The sequence below is a fragment of the Lissotriton vulgaris genome, chromosome 4_1, assembly GCF_964263255.1.
Source record: "Lissotriton vulgaris chromosome 4_1, aLisVul1.2, whole genome shotgun sequence".
In the NCBI taxonomy this organism is placed as follows: domain Eukaryota; kingdom Metazoa; phylum Chordata; class Amphibia; order Caudata; family Salamandridae; genus Lissotriton; species Lissotriton vulgaris.
In genome coordinates this window covers 245,411,456-245,436,914 of record NC_141691.1, presented here as the reverse complement: position 1 = coordinate 245,436,914, position 25,459 = coordinate 245,411,456, and the positions used below count along the sequence as shown (strand labels likewise).

The 25,459-nt window shown below is 44.5% G+C and overlaps 1 protein-coding gene across 1 annotated transcript in view; it reads left to right on the top strand.

The window, feature by feature from the left end:
* Window positions 1–25,459, top strand: part of MTM1 (myotubularin 1) — a 405,405-nt gene that overhangs the window by 252,901 nt on the left and 127,045 nt on the right. The window contains exon 12 of the mRNA XM_086918601.1: window positions 3,059–3,151. Within this exon, the coding sequence (XP_086774727.1) occupies window positions 3,059–3,151 (93 nt within the window). The remainder of the gene's footprint in view (window positions 1–3,058; window positions 3,152–25,459) is intronic.

Below are 25,459 nucleotides of genomic sequence, written 5' to 3'. Positions count from 1 at the left end.
GACGACATTTTAATAATGTCCCAGGACCTACCACAGATTCACATCGACCTAGAAATGGTTATGAATCTGCTGGAAAGTCTAGGTTTTATTGTCAACAAAGATAAGTCTATTCTAACCCCCTCAAAGTCTCTGGAGTTCCTAGGTTTCACTCTAGACACTTCCAAGTGCCTTCTTCTTTTACCTCCTTCCAAAATCTCAAAGATCAAGAAAGAGATTCGTCATGTTTTAAGACAGGAAGACATTCCTTTAAGGGAACTAGCAAGACTTCTAGGTCTTTTATCTTCTTCCATCCAGGCGATCTTCCCAGGTCCTCTGAATTACCGGGCCTTACAGAGGATAAAAGGAAAGGCCTTGAGATCCGGTCTCTGGTACGAAGACAGAGTCACCCTAGATTTAGAGGCCAAAGTAGAACTGAACTGGTGGTTAGAGAACCTGGAAGCTTGGAATGGGAAAGCAATTTTCGGATCAGAACCGGATTTTGTCCTAGAATCAGACGCTTCCCTTCATGGTTGGGGTGCTTGTTTCCTAGACCAGAATACGGGTGGTATCTGGTCTCAGGAGGAGTCATCTCACCACATCAATTTCCTAGAACTTACTGCCGGCCTATACGCCCTTATGAGTTTCAGGCACTCAATTCAAGGGAGATCAGTTGTTCTGAAAATGGACAATGTTTCAGCAGTAGCCTATATCAATCGGTTAGGCGGTACGAAGTCTGCCGACCTTTCGAACCTAGCAAGGAAACTCTGGATGTTCTGTTTAGAACACAAAATTGCCCTCAGAGCGGAATACTACCCGGGGAAATCCAACGTTTTTGCAGAGTGGAATTCCAGATTCCTTTCGGACTACAGCGATTGGAAACTAAACGTTGCTGTCTTCGACTAAATTCTTGTTGGGGTCCATTAGAGATAGACCTGTTTGCGAGTCGTCTCACCTTCCAACTAGAGCGTTACTTCAGCTGGATGCCAGATCCTGGCGCACAAGCAGTGAACGCTTTCCTCCAACCCTGGTCAGGGATCAATGCTTATGCCTTTCCCCCATTTGCAATGATCCAGAGATTCTTGCAGAAAGTGAGGCAAGACCGTTCCTCTCTAGTCCTGATAACTCCCTTTTGGCCATCACAAGCGTGGTTCCCCACTGTTCTGGAACTGACCTTCGAAATTCCACTTCTCATTCCCTCCCTGAAAGAACTTCTTACAGACGTAAACGGAGACCCACACCTAATGACCCTATCCGGGAGTTTGAGCCTTCTTGCCTGGAGAGGGTCAGGCGATCTAACGAAGTCTCAGGACTTTCGTCATCAGCTTCTACTCTCCTCAGAGAGTCATGGGCACCGGGAACTCACTACAGATACAACAATATCTGGAAACGCTGGTTTCGTTGGTGCTTGGAGAGGAATTTGGATCCCACTCAAGCACCTATTGTTGATATAGTAAATTTTCTCGCTGAGCTCTTTGAGAAAGGATTGAGTTATAGATCAATCAACTGTTATAGATCGGCGATCTCTGCTGGTCATGTCTTTATTAATGACAAGTCAATTGGTAAAAATGTTATTGTTTGTAGAGTTATGAAGAGCATTCGTTTAAAGAGACCCGAGACCAAAATATGATTCTCTATGGGATGTGAATTTAATTCTAGATCTCTTTACTTCCTGGCCTGATAATTCCTTTTTAAGCAGAAAGTTTCTTTCTATCAAACTCGCAACTCTTCTTTGCCTTATCTCCTGTAGAAGAGTCTCTGATGTTAAAGCTCTGGAGATTTCTAATAGGTCATACAATTTATTCGGAGTTAAATTTGAGGTCTATAGAAGAACAAAGACCATGTCTGATTCGATTTTCTATCCTCGCTTCGATCCTTCTCCAAAACTTTGTATAGTTGAATGTATGAAAGCATATGATATGACAATGTCTAACCTTTGCCCGCTTAATGAGAATCAACTCCTCATTTCCTTTGTAAAACCTCATAAGGCTATTTCCTCCGCTTCGATTGCCAGATGGGTTAAATCTGCTAGGTCTCTAGCTGGTATTGATATATCCAAATTTCAAGCTCATTCCATTAGAGGTGCCATGGCAAGTAAGTCTCTTTGGTCCGGAGGTAAGTTAGATGATATCCTTAAAGCTACTGACTGGTCTAACGCTAATACCTTCGCAAGACATTATTGTAAACCTATTGAACATATGTCTAATGTAGTTCTACAGGGCTACCAACATGCATAATGTAGCCTCCGTTCTTGTAATGAAATTGCGATTCTCCTATTAACATGCCTAGAGAATCTAGATTTCATTAAAGACACGGAGGCTCACATTATCCCACCCATCCCGTTCCCTGTTTGGTTGTGGATATAATATCTTTACTCTGAATGTTATTTGAATTTTATGTATTATATATTTGTATTGAAATGGTATTTATGATTGTTCATCTTCCTTTTATTTCAGGATTTGTTGGTTTATGATTACCTTTCTTTCTAGGATACAATTTTCATTGTCTCCTTTCTTTCAGGTAATCCATCTACATAAGTTTCTTTGGATGTTTCATCTTCAAGGAATCGTCTGGTTGACTTCTTCACTCTTGTTTACCTTCGAATCTTCTGGAATCTACTACATCTCCTTTCTTCGCCTGATTTAAAAGAGGCTTTTTGGTTGCTATGTATTGTCTATTACTTCATCTCAGTGTTCTTATTGGAACCTTTATATTGTGATGCGACTGGCTTGGATCTGCAATTAAAAGTCATTGCATAATGTGAGCCTCCGTGTCTTTAATGAAATCTAGATTCTCTAGGCATGTTAATAGGAGAATCGCAATTGTGTAGCTATGTCTTTCAAAATATTAAAACCTGGCTTTTGGTTTTGTACCGGTAAGCAGTTGTAGCTTCTAACCAGCCAATACTATTAGCCATAAATGTTTTCACTGCATATTACTCTTTTTCAGCTTTTTGGGGAAAACAAATGCTTTACCGGTGCCTTGTGCCATTTAAAACAATTTGCCATCTTGAACATAAATGTGTATATGAATATGTTGATTCAGTTTGAATAACTGTTAACCTATTACAATTTAATTTCAGAGAATTGGACATGGAGATAAAAACCATGCAGACGCAGATCGATCTCCTATTTTTCTGCAGTTTATTGACTGCGTTTGGCAAATGGCAAAACAGGTAGGATAAATACAAGCCTGTTTTAGTTGTGAAAATGTGAGACCGGCAAGAATATGTTTATACATTTGATTTAAGTATTTCTTTTTTGTTTATTCGTCACGTGTATGCCTAAAATATTTCTAGAGATTTCAAAACCATTGTAGATATTTCCACATTTTAAGATTATGAACAGCTTTTTTGCTTAGCTTCTTCAGTTTATTATAATGTTGATAAAATAGGTATGTCAAACCCTGCTGCAAATACCATTTACATTTCATACTGTTTTCACATTTATAGTTATTTATTTTCTATGTGACTGCAAATGATAACTTTCATTTTCCCAATATTTGTTGGATAATGGCTGGTCAAAGTTGTGCTTGTGGTGACATCAGTATCAAATAAAGAGCTGGTTAATTTTACAGTAAATTTGTTTGCAGAATTTAAAAGCCAATCAGACATGTGTAACAAATAAGCTTGAAATTACTAAGCCGTAATGGGTTTCAGCATGGACTGATTCAGTACTTTATTTTAGAGTCAGTAATGAGATCTTATCACAGGGGTCTACAAAGCGGCGACATGGGCATCCCTACACCTTTGTCAAGCACTACTGCTTGGATTCCAAGGTGCTTTGGGACAGTGACTTCCCCAGGCCTCTTTTGTCGGATTTCCTTGTCTAAGCATCCATCACCCCCCCTCTTGGCTAACAGTATTGCTCTGAAATGTGTACTACAGCTGAGGAACTTGCAGGTAGAAGTATCAATAGGGAACAAAAGTTATCTGTGGTAACGATTTTCTGGTGGATACTCTATATACCTGCAGATTCTATATTGGCCTGCCTTCCTCCCCGTTTGATGGCTGTGTTCTAGGGAAAGTTAATACAATCCCATTTTTATTTTGGTACTGCACTACTCCTTCGATGTCCATGCGCAAAAATGGACGGAGACTGATGTCCTTGCACCACAACAGGTACTATATGGCTTTAGGGAAATCACTTGAAGTCAATGTGGGCATTGTCTGAAGTCAGCACCCCCCTCTGGCAACGTGAGAGCTGTGAAGTTTCTGGATCCAGTCTGAGACCGGAGTTGTTCTACAGGTGAGGAATGTGCAAGTAGCTAGAATATTAACCTTAACGATTGTTACTCAGAAAACTAACTTTTTACTTATTGCAGAGGCAACAGCAATATATGGCTAAGCAGCAGCAGGCCTTCTAATCCTTGCTAGCACGAGGCCAGGATGTTAGCCAACAAGATCCAAGGCCCCGGGGGCATTGTATTACCCAACCCCCACCGGTGGTGTACAACCACTTTAATTTGTCCTTGGCTGCCCACGATTGCCTGGTAGGAAGTCTGCTCACGTATAACCTCCCCGGATAGCAGAGCATCACATCAGATTGTCACGTCAGACCCATGGGTGCTCCAGATTTTTGAGCAGGGATACTTTCTACCCTTCCTGTCCTATCACCTGGATATACCGCCCTCACCACAACACCTGCCAGAGAACCACTTGGCCAAAGAAGCAATACTCTGGTTACTTTCTGGTGCTGTAAAAGGATGGAGGCCTCTTCCCTATTCTGGACCTTCACCCTGCTGAACTTCTTTCTTTGGAAAGGCAGGTTCAAAATGTTCACTCTGGCCCAATTCCTCTTTGCCCTCTATTAATAAGGCTAGTTGTTAGCACATATCTCCGTCCGACAGTTGGTACATGTGGTTTAAGGTAGGCCATATTCAGTATCAGTTATGTATGCTCCCCTTTCGCCTTACCAATGCACTTCGGGTGTTCACCAAAGTGATGGCGGCGTTTGTAGCCCATCTGTTGAGGTTGGGAATACTAGTCTTTCCATAATTCAACTACTGAATTCTGAAGGTGGGCACGCCCCAAGCATTGTAGTCCACGTCAGACAACGACCAACTTTTTGACATCGCTGGACTTTTCCATTAATATGCCAGAATCATAACCTGGCTTCTTCACAATAGCTCCTTTTGCGCAATGCCACCCTGGATATGGTGTTCTTTCGTGCCATCCCTCTGCCTCAATAGTCCAAGGTAGGGCTATGATCCCGCTTTTTAAACTCTTGACTGGAGTCTCCTTCAGCGTGGGTATGAGGCTTCTGTTCCTCTTAGTCTTCTGTGTTCTGCTTGTGGACCATACCTGATGGCACATGCAGGCTCTGCAGTGGGATCTGAAGTCTCAGTGGGCTCAACATCAAGGCAATCTATTAGATTTCATCCAGGTGTCTGAGGAGACAACAAAGGATCGGCAGTAATGGCTGCTCAACTGCGATTGGACCAGAGACAGATCCCTCTCCCTACCCCACCCAGAACTAATTGCTGACTGGTGCATTGTTGCTGGGTTGAGGGGGGTAATCTGGGAGAGGTGGCGATAAGATGACTCTTTTTTCCAGTGGAAACTCGCCTCCAAATCAACTTGTTCCCTTCCGACCGTTGAGGTGCAGATTCTCAAGGACAACATGACCACCATGTGGTTTTGCAACTAGCATGGTGATGTGGAGTAATGGGTTCTGTGCCAGAAGGACTTCCGAATCTGGAAATGGCCATAATTCAGGGCATCTCCCTGACTACACAGCATCGGGTAGGATCATTAAACCTCCAGGGTGGCCAAACTTAGTCAAAGTTGTCTAGCAGATCACGAATGGCAGTTACTCTTGAAGTTGGCACAAGTCGTCTGTCAGCGTGGGAAGAACCCTGGCTCAATATTTTTACCACCTCTGAGAAGGCCCAGTGCCCAAAATTTTGCATTTGTGTTTCCAAGGCATTTATGCAGTGGAGACGCCTTCCGCCTACACTGGGGTGTAGACCTTCCCACCCCTATTTCTCCTACCCAGGAGTATTGAAAAAGTTCAAGAAAGACTGGGCCCAAGTCATCCTAGTGGCCATGGACTGCGTTAAGAGTGTTGTACCCGAAACTTCTGGCTGTGAGTACATGTCTTATTATGGGCTACCCTTCTGGAGGACCGCCTGTCACAGCAGCAGAACTGAGTTTTGCACCCGAACCTGCTCTTTCTACACCTCCATGGGTGGAGTTTGAGCTACGACATCCGATGACTTTCAATATTCCACCAGAGGTGGTCATCTTCGCAGCCAAGCGTCCATCAACAAAATACTTATATTAAGGACCCGGGGAGAAGTTTGATGCTTGGTGTTCCTCCATACACATCCAGCTTCCAATTGTGCAGTGCGCTTATGAATAGCTTGAGCCAGGGTTCTTCCCACAGCTGATAGACGGCTTGTGCTAAAAGGATGTTCTCCTGATTTGTTTGTCCTTGCCAAGCAAGGCATGGCTGTGGCAAAAGTTAAGAGTTACTTATCAGCCTTCCTCTGTTAACCGGATCAGCCTTCCCTTTTTCATCGGTTGTGATGCCTTTTTGAAGGAGCTTACCCATATACTCCTGCCAACACCATTTGTAATGCTGCAGTGGGGGATCTTAATTTGGTTCTCAATTATCTGATGTGCACTCCCTTTGAGCCTTGTGCTCTTCACCGGCTAAATTATAAATTGGCACCACATTTTCAAGTTTATTATTTAATGGTGCAGGCAAGTTTCGCCAGGCATTGGTACCACACTGACATTAGCATTCCCTACTTCAGACCGGAGGCCGACTTGGCGCTCCCGGCGCCCCTCAATACATTGCTCCCAGTTGGGTTCCCGCATGACCCGCGGGATATCCAAACACTTGAAACAAGTAGTTGGGCCTGGCATAATCTGGTCAAAATCACTGGTACACGTATGTTGTACTCGCCTGCACTACCGCTGGCGGGCAATGACTGGGTTCCCACACTGCAGGAGGTGCTGGTTGAACGTACTGTAGCAGGATTCCGGCTTGTGACGTTTGGTGATTTATTCCTGCGGGGGGTGTTTTCTCCCGTACGGAGGACCTCCACTTTCGTGGGGCAACTGTGATGGAACACTTCGCCCTGCAGAGATTGCAAAGAGCATCCTCAAGTATTCAGTTCTCCCTTAGAACCCCCTGAGTTTTTGCTGTTGACTGGAATTATTAAAACAGGAGATGAAACGCACCTAGTGGCCAGAATGTATAGGGCTGCGCTGTCCCTGCTACCATCGCGCAATGCTCGGGTGCGAGCAGCCTGGGAACTAAACCTTGGGCATCCTATTATAGACGTACGGTGAGGTAGGTGGTGTACACAAATTCACCGGATTTCCCCTAATCCTCGTCATAAGCTGCTACACTTTAAATTCTTATGGCGAGTATATAGGACACCCAGTGCACTACACATGATGGACCCGTCTCGGTCACACTCCTGCCTACGGTGATGCTCACCAGATACAGACTTTGCACATCGCACATGGACATGCTCCAAAATGAAGGGATACTGGACGGCAATATTTGGGGAACTATCCCACATGATAGAAATGGAGCTTACACCCGTTCCACTTAGGGCACTAATTTGGTATGTTCATGACCTTCCCAAGGCTAAACGGCGATTCGTTGCGGTCACCTTTCTTATTGCTAAAAGAAAAGTGGCCATAAACTGGGGCTTCGCTCACAGTCCTACTGTACATTCCAGGCTGCGCAGCATGGCATACTGCAACACTAACAGTGACACATATGCTCTGTTACAGCCACCTGCTGCGAGGCCCCTAGATATATGGCAACTTCCCTCATACCTGCGATAATGGCACCACTTCCATTCCGACCTGACACACTGGTTTTAAGGGGTGAGGCGTAGAGGGCATAAGGGTGACATCTGTGATTTCACAGATTTGTAATTTTGAAATATGTATGTATTCCTTTCTCTGTATCATGGATATTTTGCTAATTGTCTTGAATCTTGCTCTTGCAGGGTCATACCTTTCACTGCATCGCTATCACTTTGTAAACACATGTTAAACTCAATAATAAGAATGTAAAAAAAATAAAAATGTATAAAATTGTATTTCTTAACGGCTTAACATCAGTGAGGTGAGTGAGCGAAGTCCAGGCTTTGTCTATAGTTCCACATATACTTTTTTCTTCTAGGACAAATTAGTCCACCGTTCAAAAGTGACTTTCCTGTTAGGGGTAGTCACACCTTCCCTCAGAGGGCAATCCATCATCTTGCCGACTTTCTGTGCACCACCTTACCCCTGTAAGGAGGAAGAACCGCTTCACTGCCTTGACCATAAGAGGGCACTTAGCTTCTCAGTGTTCCCAGCCAGAGACTGCAACAAGATGACCAACTTTTCGTCCGTTTCTCTGGTGCCAACAAAGGCAGAGCTTGGCAGAAGAAGGCCATGTCTAGAAAGTATATGTTTTGCATCAACATCTGCTCTGGACTACCCAAGAAACAGCCCCCAGAAGGTTTGCAATACTCACTGAACCGGAGCAAAGGCACCTGCCACTGTCCTGGCATGTTGTGCCGGTTCTAGACATTTGTAAGGCTGCAATGTGGGCCCCTCTCCACATGTTCTTGAAGCATTACTTCCTGGCTCGCCAGGTCCAGTGGAATGGGCATTTTTCCCAATCTCAACAAAGCCTGTAGGTCAAGTGGTGCTGAGATACGAAAATTAACACTGGTGTAATTGCACAAAAGTACTGTAGTGAAAAAAAGACTATCAACCATTGCTGATTAAGTCCTATCAGCCCACCTAATGGCGGAGCCTCATCATGTAGGACTTCCGAACTTAGGTCAATGTGCGATCGCCCAGTTGTATTTTAGCGACGCATCACTGGACCAAAAGTACGGTCACCGCAATTGATCGTACAGAAGGTGAGGCTGATATGTGCAGTGCGAAAATCAAATAAAGTGAAGTGTATTAAAATGGCTATCAAAGCAAACAAAGACCTTTAATAGTGTTTGCCTGGACGTCAGATTAAAAATAGTGAAATGACAGTGTGAAAAAATCACTATCTAACTTGCTTGGTAGAAATCCAACAGAGATCTATATAGGGCCAACATGTTTCTGCCTTACTGTGAAAAGTCATTGGCATTCGTCAGGGCCAAGCTCTTATCTGCTACTGCAAAGGCACTATCGTATGTGCTATAATAATGAAAACTAAAAAATGAAAATAAGAGTGATCATTCAAGACCATCCTACCACATCTTCTTAGTATTGCTCAGTTGATGCAATAGGTCTTTCCTGTATAAGAACGAGAAAAGGGGAGAGAACCATATAGACATTGCATATGTATAATCCTCAAAATTACATCTTCAGCAAATACTATATAGCAGGTGCTATAACTGTGCAAAACCAGTGATAATTCAAAATAAACTCAGACTGGACCATCACTTCTTCGTGATAGTCACATACAAAGTGCACAGTGTTATGTCACCATAAGTTAATCAATATACAAAAGTTTAACACTTACCCATCAGTGTGTGGGAAGTAAACCTCACCTCACCCGGCAACTGCTCGGACGAATAAGGCACCGCTCTAAACATATAAAGACAATCTCTATCATAGATGCATGTCTAGAGGATCAGACCTCAGTGTACTGTTTAAAAACCCACTTGTTTTCTTGTCTGTCTAAAACATGTAACCCACTGGTGTATCTAATGGCTGCACTGAACGACTAAGGCATCAAGCCCTCTTCAATAAATTTAAGCAGGCGCTCCACAGTTGAGCAGTGGCACCTACTAATGCCTGTGGAAACAGCTGGGTGATGTTGCTGTTTCAAGCTAGTGGGGAAGTACCCCCCCATTCTGATCTATTCCTCAGATAAACGGGCCAAACTACAAACTATTTAGCCCCTTTAGTCTCAATACCCTGGTCCAAACTTACCTGTCCGTCGGTACCTCGCGGCAGAATCTCGAGCCGAAGGGGAGGCACCGACGGGCAGGTCGGGCGTCTATTTATAACGCCGATAAGTGTCTGATTGTTCCCAGCTGTTCACTCGGCTGTCACGCTGCACACGCGCAGTGCAGAACCACTACACTCCGCGCATGCGCACAACCTGGCGGTCGTCTAGCGCACATGCGCGTGAGTGAGTAGGTCTGCTTAAGCATGCTGCGCATGCTCATTGGTCCTGTACTTGCTCTCCTGTCAGGGTCAAGAGGCGAGACACTATAAACGATTCTCGCGCCTGCGCATTGACTCTGTATTCAGCACTGTTTACCGCGTCTATGCGGAGACAGGGAAAACACGATTGTTATTTACAAAAAAGCGCCGCGGCGCGACTGTCATTGAAATTAGAACAAGTACCATTATTTAATATTATCTATGCACGGCAATGGTGGCTAATAAAAACCAACCGTGGATTACCTACATAGGTAGCGTAAATATGCGCTGCATGGCCTCAATCAGCAGTATCTGGGTGTGCACTGGAGGATCAAAGGAGTCAAGAAGTCAAGCTTCCCTAAGCCCTTCGACACTATCTTGTAATGTTTACTTATGGTTGGAAATGTGGATAATGATCAATATTGATTATATGATCAAAGTGCCTACTGTTTAAGTAAGTAAAGAGATAAGTGAAAATTGTGTTCTAGTAGACCCCAGATTAAGAACCTGAGAAGTAATGTGTAAGGCGCCTGGTTGTTGTAGTGAGCACCACGAATATGTGGAAATCTCAATCTCAACCGGTTAACACACCTTATTGTGACAACAAAGAGTACCCAATGACAAATGTTACACTCAGATAGATAACCATGGAATGTTGTCGTTCATTCCATTGACATCGGATTTCAATCTATAAATCCATCGTTGCTCCTTAACAAAAAGGAAGTGAGAGACATCAGTAATATGTGACGGGATGTATGGCTGTTCCAGCACTACCCAAAACAAGTCCTCAGCTTTATGATTCGCTTCGAGGAAGTGGTTAGTGAGGCCTGTAGATTGTTTTCTACATCGGATTGTGCTTTTATGTTCGCTGATGCGAGACTTGATCATCCTCGTTGTATGGCCCACATACTGCTTCTTGCAGGGGCAAGTAATCGGATAAATCACTTTTTCTGAATTACAGTTTGTGTGTCTTGTCAGTCTCCAGGGTCTATTAGTGCCAATGTCTATTAACAGGGTCTTACGTGTCTGTGGGCAGGCAACACAATTCCCACAGGGGTAATGACCTTGGACTGGATTGCTGTTCCAAAGGGTGTTAGTGATTTGTTTCATCTCACTGCGTGGTCTAGTATGCACCAAATTGTCCCGAATGGATGGTCCTCTTTTAAATGCAAACAGCGGGCGAGGTATTACCCCTGCTGCTGTATTTAAAATTTTCCAATGCTTAAGTATGATTTTCTTCACTTGGTTGGAAGATGTGGTGAAGGTTTGTACCATAGTCATCCGGTCTCTTGTCGCCTCTGACCTCTTATGTTGCAAAAGGGCCTCCCGATTGTTATTGAAGGCTCTCTTCCGTGCTCGGCGTATTAGATGGTTGGGATAATGCCGATCTTTCAGGTTGAGTGCCAATTCTTTAGCATGGTGCTCGTATAAGGTGTTGGACGAGCAATTCCGTCTTAACCGGAGGAATTGGCCTACAGGCAGATTCTCACGGAGCGATTGAGGATGAAAGCTCTGAAATGACAAAAGCGAATTGCGTGCCATCGGTTTCTTGAAGAGTTCACTTTGCCAGGAAGATCTGGAGGTCAAGGTACGCCAATTTGTCTTTGCTGCTCTCCATGGTGAAATTAAGAAACTGATTCCTAGAATTCAACCATGTGTGAAAAGATGATACCTCCGTTAACGTACCTCTCCAAATCACAAGGATGTCATCGATGTATCGTTTCCACAGTACCACCTGGTGGATGAAAGGGTTACTGTGGTTCAATACACGATCTAGAGCGGTGCCTTATTCGTCCGAGCAGTTGCCGGGTGAGGTGAGGTTTACTTCCCACACACTGATGGGTAAGTGTTAAACTTTTGTATATTGATTAACTTATGGTGACATAACACTATGCACTTTGTATGTGACTATCACGAAGAAGTGATGGTCCAGTCTGAGTTTATTTTGAATTATCACTGGTTTTGCACAGTTATAGCACCTGCTATATAGTATTTGCTGAAGATGTAATTTTGAGGATTATACATATGCAATGTCTATATGGTTCTCTCCCCTTTTCTCGTTCTTATACAGGAAAGACCTATTGCATCAACTGAGCAATACTAAGAAGATGTGGTAGGATGGTCTTGAATGATCACTCTTATTTTCATTTTTTAGTTTTCATTATTATAGCACATACGATAGTGCCTTTGCAGTAGCAGATAAGAGCTTGGCCCTGACGAATGCCAGTGACTTTTCACAGTAAGGCAGAAACATGTTGGACCTATATAGATCTCTGTTGGATTTCTACCAAGCAAGTTAGATAGTGATTTTTTCACACTGTCATTTCACAATTTTTAATCTGACGTCCAGGCAAACACTATTAAAGGTCTTTGTTTGCTTTGATAGCCATTTTAATACACTTCACTTTATTTGATTTTCGCACTGCACATATCAGCCTCACCTTCTGTACGATCAATTGCGGTGACCGTACTTTTGGTCCAGTGATGCGTCGCTAAAATACAACTGGGCGATCGCACATTGACCTAAGTTCGGAAGTCCTACATGATGAGGCTCCGCCATTAGGTGGGCTGATAGGACTTAATCAGCAATGGTTGATAGTCTTTTTTTCACTACAGTACTTTTGTGCAATTACACCAGTGTTAATTTTCGTATCTCAGCACCACTTGACCTACAGGCTTTGTTGTTATTTAAGTAGTTACACAGGGGGTATTTGCCTGTTTGGTCGTTAAACACCTCCCTCAGACCCTCTCTTACGAGTTGTTAGGACATTTTTCCCAATCTGTCATGCAGGATTTCCTGGGCTGAGCCATTCCACTGACCCACCACAAAGGAGGTGGACTGCTTTGGTATCTATATATAAGGTGATGATTCGCGGTTAGAAGCCTCTAACAAAAAAACAAGTTACTGACCTTCAGTAATGCCTTGTTTGAGGCATATGAGCTGTAGATCGCATACTTTTGCATAGATCGCCATCTGGTGTTGGGCTCGGATGTTTGCACTTTGTTATTGTATAAGTCTTTGCAGTCACGAGATAGGTGACTCCTCCTCTGGTTAGTACTGCGCATGGGAATCAACTCCATCCATAGATTGTTTTTCCTCGCCATCAGGTTTGGATGTAATTTGCTGCGCTGGTGGTCGACTTCTGTGATTCCCCTTCGACGTGCAAAACGCTCACCGATCGGCTGTTTTGTTTCAATCGCAATCTCTCTCGACGCATATCCAGTTCCCAAAAACTTTTCGATTCCGGTCGTTGCCGTGGGCCGTTGTGCCGATCGACGCCATCAACCAGCATATGGAAAGGACTCCATTTAAAAAATGCAAATGTGGGGCTAAATTCCCACATTTAGAGCTCCACGAGGTCTGCAACCTTTGTCTCCAGGCCTGTGACTCTTTCAGGTCTAAGAAGACCATACGTGATCGCTGGGCTCGATGTCTCAAAATGTCCAGATCAACAGTTTCGGCGCCTGAAGACATCTTAGAGGCAGGCACCGAATATCCGGAACCAGAGAAAGGAGATGAACAGGCCAGCATCTCCAAAGCCAATGATTCGGACACAGAAGACCAGACGATTACCCCAGGTGAACGGAGCGTGAGTAATGACGTTGACGCCCCAGCCCCGAAAACACAAAGGACTTCGGTAACACCTTCACCTTCGGGTCTGGGTCGACACCGAGACAAGTCTTCAGAAGCCCCGCCTCCGGGCCCATCTCCGAAGCCCACAAAGCCTTCAGGCAGCTAAGGATCAAGTCAGCCAGCCGTCGAAAAACCATCTTCGGCACTGAAACACAAATCCAAGGTACTGTCAACTCCAGAATCTTCGGCTCCAAAACCAAAAGTAACAGACTCTTCGGCCCCAAAGCAAATTCAAACCAACTAAATTCTCGGAGTCGAAACTTCACCTAAGCAAAAGGAGACAAAAACCCCTCCTAAAGCTAAAGAAGACAGGCCAAAACACAACTCGGAGCCGAAGTCCTCGGCGCCCTAAAAAGACAGCGGATCCAAAGAACTTTTCTACCCAGATTCACCGGATCCTAAGCAAAAATCACTCCATATTGACCCCATTACTGGCCACGTCACCTCCATACCAACTAAAAAGAGAAAATTGGGCACCTCAAACTCCTGAGATACCTTCCAAGAAAAGACTCCTCAACCTCACCTATGAGACCTTTCTCTCCATCTCCACCAGCAAACATTATACCCTCTTCTGCACACTCTCCAGTGCCGCCTCTTTCACCTGCACCAGATGGTGAGGATGAGGGAATTGACCCACATCTCGCAGATACTGATGATGACACACACAGCTCATGACTCTTGGGACGACTACAATGTCCCAGATGTGCCTGAGCCAGATGTATATCCCTCTAGACCATCCCCCCCAGATGATAATGTAGGATTTGCGCAACTGATAAATAGAGCTGCACAATACCATGGAGTTCAACTCCATTCAGACCCTCTAGAGGAGTATTTTTTACAAGAGCCACAAAAATACTCTCCCTATACTCTAGGGGATGACTAAACATGCCCCTGAGGTTTTTAAACATCCTGGCCGGGCTAGGATGCTTAATCCTAGGACTGAGAAGAAATACAAGCCAGCTCCACGCGATCCAGCTTACATCAAAGGTCAACTCCCTCTGGCATCATTGGCAGTGGCAAATGCCCGCAAATTACCAAATTCCCAAACCACAGGTGATGCCCCTCCGCCAGACAAAGAATCAAAGCTCCTAGACGCATCAGGTAAAAGGGCTGCGTCCCAGGCAGCAAACTTCTGGCACATTGCTAACCCACAATCTTTACTTGCAAGGGACAACAGGGCTCACTATGATGAACTTGAATAACTCCTGCAACATCTTCCAGATGAGTACAAGACCTAAGCAAATCATCTCATACAAGAGGAAAAGTTAATCATAAACACCTCAATAAAATGTGACCTGAATGCTGCAGATAGAGCATCCCGCGCAGTTAATACAAGCGTGTTATTATGTAGACATGCGTGGCTGCGCATATCTGGCTTTAAGCAAGAGGTGCAATCTACCATCCTCAATCAACCCTTAGATCAGGAACACTTGTTTGGACCCACTGTGGACACATCTTTAGAAAAGATGAAAAAGGACACAGATACAGCCAAATCCATGGGGGCTCTACAAGCAACAACTAGTAGAGGTTTCTTTCGTCGCTCCTCTTATAGGGGCGCCTCCAAGACCACTGGTACAGACACCTCTTCCACTTATAAAAGCCCCACTCAAACTTCCCCTAACATAGGATATTTTAGAGGGCCTTACAGAGGCAATGACAGGAGCAGAGGACGTGGTTCTAACAGCCGCAACTCCCCCACCACAAAACAGTGACTTTATTCCACTCCGGTCAGGGGAAGACTATCACAGTTCCTACCTGTCTGGAATTCTATTGCCACGGACAAGTGGGCAAGACAAATTATCCAGTATGGTTACTGCATGGAACTTACTCCCTAAACAACGTCCAATGTCCACAGAACATCTAACTCTTCTCAAGCAAGAGGTTGTCTCTCTCTCTCTCTCTCTCTCTCTATCGCAAAAACATGCAATAGAACCGGTTCCCCTACACCAGCAAGGCACAGGGGTTAATTCCCTTTATTTCCTCATTCCTAAAAAGGACAGCTCTCTCAGGCCAATATTAGGCCAATATTAGACCTCAGACCGTTAAACCTTTACATGCAATCCGACCACTTCCACAAGGTGACTCTACAGCAGATCCTGCCACTATTCCAACAAGGACATTTCCTTGCCACTTTAGATTTCAAGGATGCCTACTTCCACATTCCTATTCACCCTGCTCACAGGAACTACCTAAGGTTCATAGTGGATGGACAACATTACCAATTCAAAGTCCTTTCATACGGGGTCACAACAGCACCCACAGTCTTCACAAAATGTCTTGCAGTGTAGCTGCCCATTTAAGAAGACAACACATTCATGTGTTTCCTTACCTAGACGACTAGCTCATAAAGGCCAATTCACGCAGCAGTTGTGTACCACAAACACACAACACAATCCAGCTGCTGCACAACTTAGGATATACACTAAACCTCACCAAGTCACATCTCCAACCGTCCCACACCCAGCAGTATCTAGATACTTTCAAAGCCCTAGCATACCCCAATCCAACCAGGGTAGCCAGTATGCAAGCCCTCATAACAAAAATTTCAACCGCAACACTCGCTACCAGCTCGAGTGTTCATGCATTTAATAGAGATGATGGCGTCTTGCATCTTAATTGTCCCTTTCGCAAGACTCCAAATGCATCCGTTACAAGAATGTCTAGCCGAACAGTGGAACCAAGTTCAAGGTCATCTTACAAATCTGGTGTTGGTAGACAACTGCACATATCGCTCTCTGCAATGGTGGAACACACAAAATCTTTCCAAAGGGCGGCTGTTCTTAGACCCGTTTCCAAAAATAGTACTAACAGCGAACGCATCGCTCACCGGCTGGGGAGCTCATCTCTTGAACCACACCATTCAAGGTTTGTGGACTCCTCAACAAAAACTCCTCCACACCAATCACCTGGAGTTACTAGCCATATTTCTTGCTCTAAAGTCTTTTCAGAAACATCTCCTAGGCAAAACTGTCCTCGTCCGGGCGAACAACATGACAGCAATATACTATATGCAAAAATCAGGGGGGGGGCTGGGGGGGGGGGCAACACACTCTCTGCAGCTATCACGCCTTGCACAGAGCATTTGGAGATGGGACATTCCTCAAATGTTATACCTCTTATCCGAGCATCTACCTGGGATACACAATCAAATTGCGGATCTGCTAAGTCGTCAACAACAGCAGATTCACAAATGGTAACTTCATCCGCAAGTTCTTCCGTTTTTCCAAATTTTGATTTATTTATTTTTATTTTATTTATTTTTAGAGTTTTCTATAGCGCGAACTTGAACCGAATAGGTTATCAGAGCGCTTTACATAGCTCCAGTTCCGTTACATGTTTCCCACAGCACTTTACATAGAATCAGTTACGTTACACATTTCAGGAACTTGAACCGATTAGGTTATCAAAGCGCTTTACATAGCACCAGTTCCGTTACATGTTATCAAGGCACTTTACATAGAATCAGTTACGTTACACATTTCAGGAACACATTTCTTTTTGTTATAGTGAATAGGGAAGGGCTAGAGTCCAACGAAAACTGTCCAAAAACAGCATAGCGTCGCCATCTTGGAGAGCCTGCGACCCTCAGAGTCCACCAGAGGCACTATCCTCTGCGTTCGTGTCCCTGGAGCCTGTGTCTGCCGGTCATAGGAAGCGTGTCCCCAAGGGCGCCATCTTGGAGTCAGGCACCGTTGGCGCGAAACAGCGTGGTCAGCAAGGGGGGGGGGCACATCTCTGCCCTCGGGCCCAGGCCCGTCTGTGGCGGAGAAAGGATGTATGGCCCCGGAGCAGGTAAGTGGGATGGTTTCAAGGCGGCGCCGTCGTCAGCAGGGGCGCCGCCGTCAATCACCGGCCCTTTACTGGTGTGCCCCTGGAATGACCGCAGAGTCTCGGCGGGTGGCAGCGGGGGACGCGGTAGGAGCCCTACATACCGCTCGGGTGATCAGCGCCTGTCAGACTCGCCCCCGGTCTCCGCTCATCTTCCTTGTTGTTGTTTAGCCCGGGCGGCCGCCATGTTGGGTCCCAGGCGGGATCGGGAGCAGTCAGCCAACGCCGCTCCACAGGCACCAGCAGCGATCGGGGTAGCCCTGCAGGTGCCCCACACCTTCCGCTTCAGTTAGGAAGCGTGTGCATCGCGGGGGGCCTCCTAAGGACGCTGGGCTCCAGGCCGGAGCAGCGCGCGGGCCGGGAGCCGAGACGGTCCACGTCCGTCCCGTCTCGGCTCCCGGTAGACTCATGTGGTGCCACCCAGACCTAGATCTGTTCACCATACATTTAAACACAAAATGCCCTATCTTCGCCTCCAGGTATTCACACCCATTGTTCAAAGACAATGCAATATGGATTAACTAGTCAGGCAGATATGCATATGCTTTTCCTCCTCTTCCACTCATTCCTTTACTGGAACGCAAACTCAAGCAACAGTCTCTCACAATGATCCTGGTTACTCCAACATGGGCGCGACAACCATTGTTCACGGCACTGCTAGAACTCTCAGTAGTTCCGCACCAAAAACTGCAGCTCTCCCCCAAAGCTTCTCACATAGAACCATGGATAGATAAGACATCCTGAACCAGCTCAACTGAACCCAGCAAGCTGGCTCCTGAAGTCTTAGTTTGGTTACCTCAATCTCCCACCAGACTGTATAAAAGTAATTAAAGAAGGTAGACGTCCTACCACGACAGCATGCTATGCAGCTAAATGGAAAAGATTTGTTATTTACTGCAATAACAACACAAACAATCCACTAGATGCTGCAACTCAAAACATTATCTGTTATCTCCTGCATCTGAAAAGATGTATTTTGGCGTACACATCTATACAATTACATCTTGCTGTGATAGCAGCTTACTTACAAAATACACAACACTTATCATTGTTTTAGTGTACCTCCTATCAAAGCATTCATGGAAGGCCGTAAAAGAATAATTCCTCCCAGAATTCCACACACTCCAGCATGGAATTTAAACGTTGTCCTTACTAGGCTCATGGGTCTCCCATTTGAACCTTTACATAAATGTGAATTGCAATTCCTCACATGGAAACGGGCTTTCCTTGTGGCCATCACATCTCGCAGAAGAGTAAGTGAACTCCAGGCATTAACCATACAAGAACCAGTTTAGAAATACATCACAACATAGTGGTTCTTAGGACAAACCCTAAATTCTTACCCAAAGTAGTTTCAGCTTTCCACCTTAACCAGTCAGTTGAGCTACCGGTATTTTTCCCTCAACCAGGCTCAGTAGCTGAACGGGCTCTTCATACGCTTGACATCAAAAGAGCTATTCTTTACTACATTGAAAGGACAAAAATGTTCAGGTAAACTAAACAACTTTTCAAGCTTTCTCACCACCACATAAGGGCAATCCTAGATCAAAAGCTGGAATTTTCAGGTGGATCGTTAAATGCATTCAAATATGCTACCAAAAAGCAAAACGTACCTTATCCATTCCCCCGACAGCGCATTCCACATGCAAAAAAGGGATATCAATGGCATTCTTAGGAAACATCCCCTTGGATGACATTTGCAAAGCCGCAACAGGGTCTTCACCGCACAGTGTGAGGAGGTGGCGCATATATGGGAGCCCCAGTGTCCTATTCAGAGTGGACAGATCTGACACAGAGCCATGTGTCGACGTGCAAGGGAATTGCTGTAAAGTTTCAAGTTCTAGTCTTCCACCTGTGAAATTTTGCAAGGTGAGAAATCTGCAGGTAGATCGTCTATCAGAAAAAGCGATACTGAAGGTAAGTATCTTGTTCTGTGTCATCATCCAGTAATAAAGAATTTGATTTCATCCAAAAAGCGACTGCCGTAAGAAAACAGTGAAAATCAGATTGACAAGTTCTAGTGCTATTTTTTTTTTTTTTTTTTTTATAGCGCGAACAAGACTCTTGCGAGTATCAGAGGGCTTTACAGGTCATAATTAGAAGGCAAGAAATAGTATACAAAGACCAATAATAAAGAAAACAAATGCAATTAATATATATATAGAGTTCAAGTGAATTAAGCCATGAGGATAGCTTTCACTTCTCTTTTGAAGGAGGCAGTGGAAGGGATCATTCTTGTTTCACATTGACAAAAGACAGTAACTTGATTATGCTAATAATGCATCAGGGAAAAGCAGAAAGATAGAATCATGTGAGCCGGAGGAGTAAAGAGTTGGACCTAAAGAAGACACCTGATCACTGCAGAAATTAGGTTTAAGGAGGATGATCAAGCAGGAGATGTCCAGAATTAAAACCCAGTAGAAAGAAAGGGTTTGAGCCAGGCAAGGGCTTTATTACGTATCTCACTGTGATCAATGTATTTAATAAGTGTATCATGGGGGATGAAATCAGATGCCACAGAGAGATTTACTAGGTTCACAATGGCATTTACATTAATATCATCAGTGTGCCAGAATTGCACACTCAATTGGAGCTCAAGTGGAAAGCCAACAAGAAAGTACTGTGGGCATAATAATCACACAGCATGTGTATAAATGTTATATTGTGACTAGTGCAAAAATAAAATGATGATTGAGCAGAGAACATGACTTCTTCACCAGAAGAAGCACAAAGCGTTCAAGATTTTTTCCTTTAGCTGGATTCGATCATCGAGGCTTTTGGGTGAATAGAGATATTGATTTCTGATGAACACTTCCAATCACAGATTTTTCACATTTGCATATCCTCCTGGTGCCAGATTGAATTAGGAAGAATTATTCCCCAGCAATAAATTTCGAGTGCTACAAGCCGATTCTGAACGACTGCAATCATGGCTCCGCCCACCCAGGATGTAAGGGCATCTGGCAATAAATGGCAATGACTCATTGAAGCAGGTTCTTCATCACTTAGTTGACAAAGTTCAGTGAATTGGACCGCGATTAGGGCAAAAAGGCACCTCCTCATGTCTGAGGGTTGAAACCCTGCTTGAGTGTGTTGGGAAAAGCTGTTCTTGTCTGATTTGATATCTGATGTGGTCTCTCTGACCACGTAAAGAAGCCCTTCTCTGACATGGTAAGTGGCAGTTTAGATGCTTCTAAACCGCTTCTGAAATGTGGACTGGATTCTGCCAACACTTTGGTTTGAAGCATGCCCCCAGTGATAATCCTGCATTGATGCACCTGGATGCCTTTTCTGGCGATGACCCAGCAGCACTAATAGATATTACCTTTTGACTGCAAGCGTTTCTTCAATGAGGCTGCTACTCCTCCCATGAATACTTAAAGAACAGCCTATCCATGGTGCACCACCTGGATCTTGCCTTGCTAGTAAAATGTTCCACCATCAGTTCCATTGTTTTTGGATCTTCAACAGTGAACAGCTGTCCCAACAACAGCAACCTTCCCAGGTAGTCGGACACCTCAAGAGTCCCCTCCTTTTCAATGTTCACGTTACTCCTCTCATCTATTTGGCAGAGGAGCTGGGAGCTAAGATTATAGCTTACGCAGATGGCACTCCTCTCCTGTTTACGTGGAAGGAAAATGACCTGTCCCCGGATGTAGCCAAAAACTATCTTTCAACCCGTTTTTTAACTGGCTTGCACAGGCTTGGCTCAAATGCAATGAGAACAAGTCAGAGCTACTTCTGTATGGGTCTTTTCCCCCTCTATTTATGGAGGATCGCTGACCCACAGAGTACCCCATGCCCAACTCTGTGGGCAACCCAGTTAATATTCTGTGGGCCTGGTTTAGTGAGGACCTCCGGAATGTGCTTTGGTACATTGAATGGCCTGAATGTGCTTTGGTACATTGAAATCGCTTAGGAAGTTCCTACCATTGTTACCTAGACCAGCCAAGGAAATGGTGACTCGTGGCCTTATTTTGTCTCGTATTGACCCGCAGAACCCGACATACAACGAGGGTAACTACTTATTCCAGAGCACAGCTTCTGAGTATAGGAAACATAGTAAATGATAAGAGCTGCACTCATTTTGATTTGGATTCCTTTTGTAACCTACCTACCAATGTGTGCCTTAATTGCGCAGTTAAGATTGTCACCTTACTCACAACAAGTATCCCTCTTGGTCTCTGGAAACGAAGATAAACACATAAATTGCGTACTTATAAATGCACGCTCTCTTATAAAACATAGGGAAGACATGGCCGAACTCATAGCTAACCAAAACATAGACATTATGTTTATAACTGAGACCTGGGCAGATCCAGCATCTGGCCCAGATTTCAGTATAGGCACCCCGGATGGCTATCATGTGATTAGACTAGACAGATCTTCGGGAAAAAGGGGGGCGGTCTAGCTATTATACACCGAGCAAAGTTAGCTATAAAAACTGAACCATTAGACCACGATTCTGCGGAAGCTTTAGGTTTCACCATTACTCTCTCTCCTATACAAACCTTTAAGGGAACTCTGATGTATCGACCACCTATTTCACGAATACCCTTTTTGAAATCCCTTAATTTTTTTCTAGAACCAGTAGCCACCAACGTGGATTACACAATATTGGGAGATTTTAATTTCCACTTAGGAAACCTTGCAAATAAAGACTCGTACACGCTTATCTCTGATTTCTTGGCTGCTGGCTTAGAACAACGGGTCTCCTCAGCCACTCATCGAGCAGGTCACACCCTAGACTGTTTATTTACTAATAATTCTTATATGACTCACCCTACAGTGTTCCCGCTTATATGGATGGATCACTCGGCAGTTACATTTTCTATCTTAGTCAGGAACCATAAAAATTCTTCTCCTATCATACGCCCTCAGATTAAATGTCGCGACTGGAAAAACATTGATCCCACCGTCTTAAATAATATCCTTGAATCTACGAAACCTGAAGACATAGCCGATCCACATGAGGCATCTAATAATTATGGACATTGGCTGAATAATGCTTTTGACCGCGTAGCACCTAATAAAAAAATGCAGCCAAATCGCTCTAAACCATCTGCACCGTGGTTCTCGGAACCACTAAGGCTCGAGAGACCACGATGCCGAAATTTGGAGAGGCGCTGGCGTAGCAATTACGATAATAATGATAGAGATACTTATAAGAAAGCTTTGTCGAGCTATAAAGAACTCCTAATCACAGAAAAATGTAATTTTTATAGCACACAAATAGAATCAGCTCAAAACTCGAGCAAACAGCTATATCAGGTGGTCAAAAAATTTGCTAATCCACCAGCTCCTGCCTCCACAGAGCCATCTCAAATTTTCTGTAATGAGGTCGCGGAATTTTTCGTAGCAAAGGTCAAAGACATCTTTAACAACTTTACCAAAAGAACTATCACTGACTCAGCTCGTTTGGAGATCCCTCTTATATCACCAAAGCCAACCTTGGAGGTCTTCTCCCCACTATCCCAGCTGTCCATGGAAGAGCTTATGAATACTGTTAAGTCAGGATCACCATTGGATCCATGTCCTCCACTTATTCTTAAACCAGTATCCAATCTGATAGCCCCGGTGCTCACTAACATCTGCAATGCCATGTTTCGGACAGGTGACTACCCTTCAATCTGGAAAAAGGCCACTGTAAAACCTCTTTTGAAAAAACCAACACTAAATCCGTTAGAGCCCAAAAGCTATCGCCCTATTGCCTCGCTCCCCTATCCATCAAAAATTTTTGAAAAGGCAATGAACCTACGACTGTCGAACTATATTGACCAGAATGAGCTGCTGGATGATACCCAGTTTGGGTTCAGGAAGGGCCACGGGACTGAGACTGCTCTGATAAAGGCAGCAGAGGAGGTCAGGATAATCATGGACCAGGGTGGTGCAGCGGTCTTAATACTCTTGGATTTGTCTGCAGCTTTCGACACGGTCGATCATACCACCTTGATCGACCGTGTCGCTGCAATTGGCATTCAGGGCAAAGCCAGGGTACTCATGGCATCCTTTTTAGCTGACAGAGAGCAGTCTGTGAAAATGGGGAGTTATTACTCTCCTGATTTCACCCTGCCTTGTGGAGTTCCTCAGGGCTCCTCGCTAAGTCCGATGCTTTTTAACATCTATGTGTTGGACTTGGCGAGGGTGATCAAGTCATTTGGTATTGGATTAACCTCATATGCCGATGACACCCAGCTAGTCCTGGCGATCCACAAAAATGGAGCAGCAGTGGCCGCTAACTTCCAGGAGGGCATGAGAGCCATCAGTACCTGGATGGATCAGAATTGTTTAAAGCTAAATTCTGACAAGAAGGAGGTTATGGTATTTGGTGAGCTGACCCCGTCTTGGTCCCCAGTCTGGTGGCCTTCGGAGCTAGGAACCCAACCCCCCCCCCCCCCCCCCCCCCCCCCCCCCTCACCAGTATCAAAAGTTAGAAATCTGGGAGTTCTATTTGACAACAAGCTAGCTTTTGTGAGCCATGCTAATGCAGTGGTCTCAGCGTCCTTCTTTACCCTAAGAATGGTAAAGAAACTGCTCCCTTTTCTTCCTCCAAATGCAGGCAAAACCCTAATGTCCACTTTGGTATTATCTAAGGTGGACAATTGCAACGGCCTATTGTTGAACGCGCAGGAGCAAGTTTTGAACAAATTACAGCTTGTTCAAAATGCTGCTGCAAGGATCCTAACCGGCACACCTAAATATTCATCCATCTCTCCCATCATTCGTCAACTACATTGGTTGCCGGTTAGAAGCCGCACAAAGTTTAAGGCCTTGTGCATTATATATAAGGCATTGAACAATACTGGACCAGAATTCTTTAAAGAATCCATTAGTGTTTACAAACCTAGTCGATCTTTACGTTCATCTGCAGCCCAACAGCTCCAAATTCCACGCACAAAGAAAGCAACATGGGGAGACAAACGCTTTTTGGTTGCTGCTTCGAAATTGTGGAACCTGCTTCCTCCCCATATCAAATTTAGCCCATCTCTACTAGCATTCCGAAAGCACCTTAAAACCCGGCTTTTTAATCAGTAAATTTTAAATAGGAACCCCCTGCAATCTGTGAACTCCAGCGCCGAGACACCGGAAGGTATTTGTGCGCTATAGAAATGTTATAAATAAAATAAATATGCCAACGCATTGTATATTGGCCTTCCTGGATACCAGCTGAAAAAGTTGCAAATCATTCAAAACGCAGCAGCATGAGTGCTGCTTGGTTTCCCTGGTAGATCAAGCATAAAGCAACATCTGCGGGACCTCAAGATCTCAGGCTGTTTAAGAAGTAGTTAAAAAACTTGCTTTTCAACTAGCCTACAGTGCAACATGGCTCCTTGCACTTACAGTTGGCTTTCGTGCTGGGACACTCTTGAGTATCTGCGCATTATAAGTGTCTAATAACATAACAAGATCTCATCTGGTTCTTTCGAAGTAGGGTTTGGCGTAAGAGACTACCTTTTTGAAAACACTGACTCCTCTCTTCTGTCACCTGTATCTCGACGGGGGTTGGCTTTTTAGCACCAGTTGAGGGTAAACACCAACAGATCACTGTGTGATTCAGCTTATTTGCAAGAGCTGCGACCTACACTTTATATCCTTTCTCTTGTACATCCCTCCTTCTGTAAGGAAGTGATCCCTGGTTAACACCTTGATCTCTGAGGCAGAGGTTCTTGCACTGGTTCATACCTTATTATGCATGAGCTTAACAAGTTAGGACTGCAAATTACTCTTATATTAGCCTCTCAGTTAAAGGCATTATTGCTGTTAAGATTTCTTGCTTGCCCATTCAAATTTAAGAGCTAAGCCATTTTGTAACTCAAGCAGTTGGTTATCAGGCAAAGCATGCAGGAATTCCGGGCACAGAAAATGTAAGTGGTTCATCTAAATACTTACTTCCAGTTGCAACAAAGTTGAAG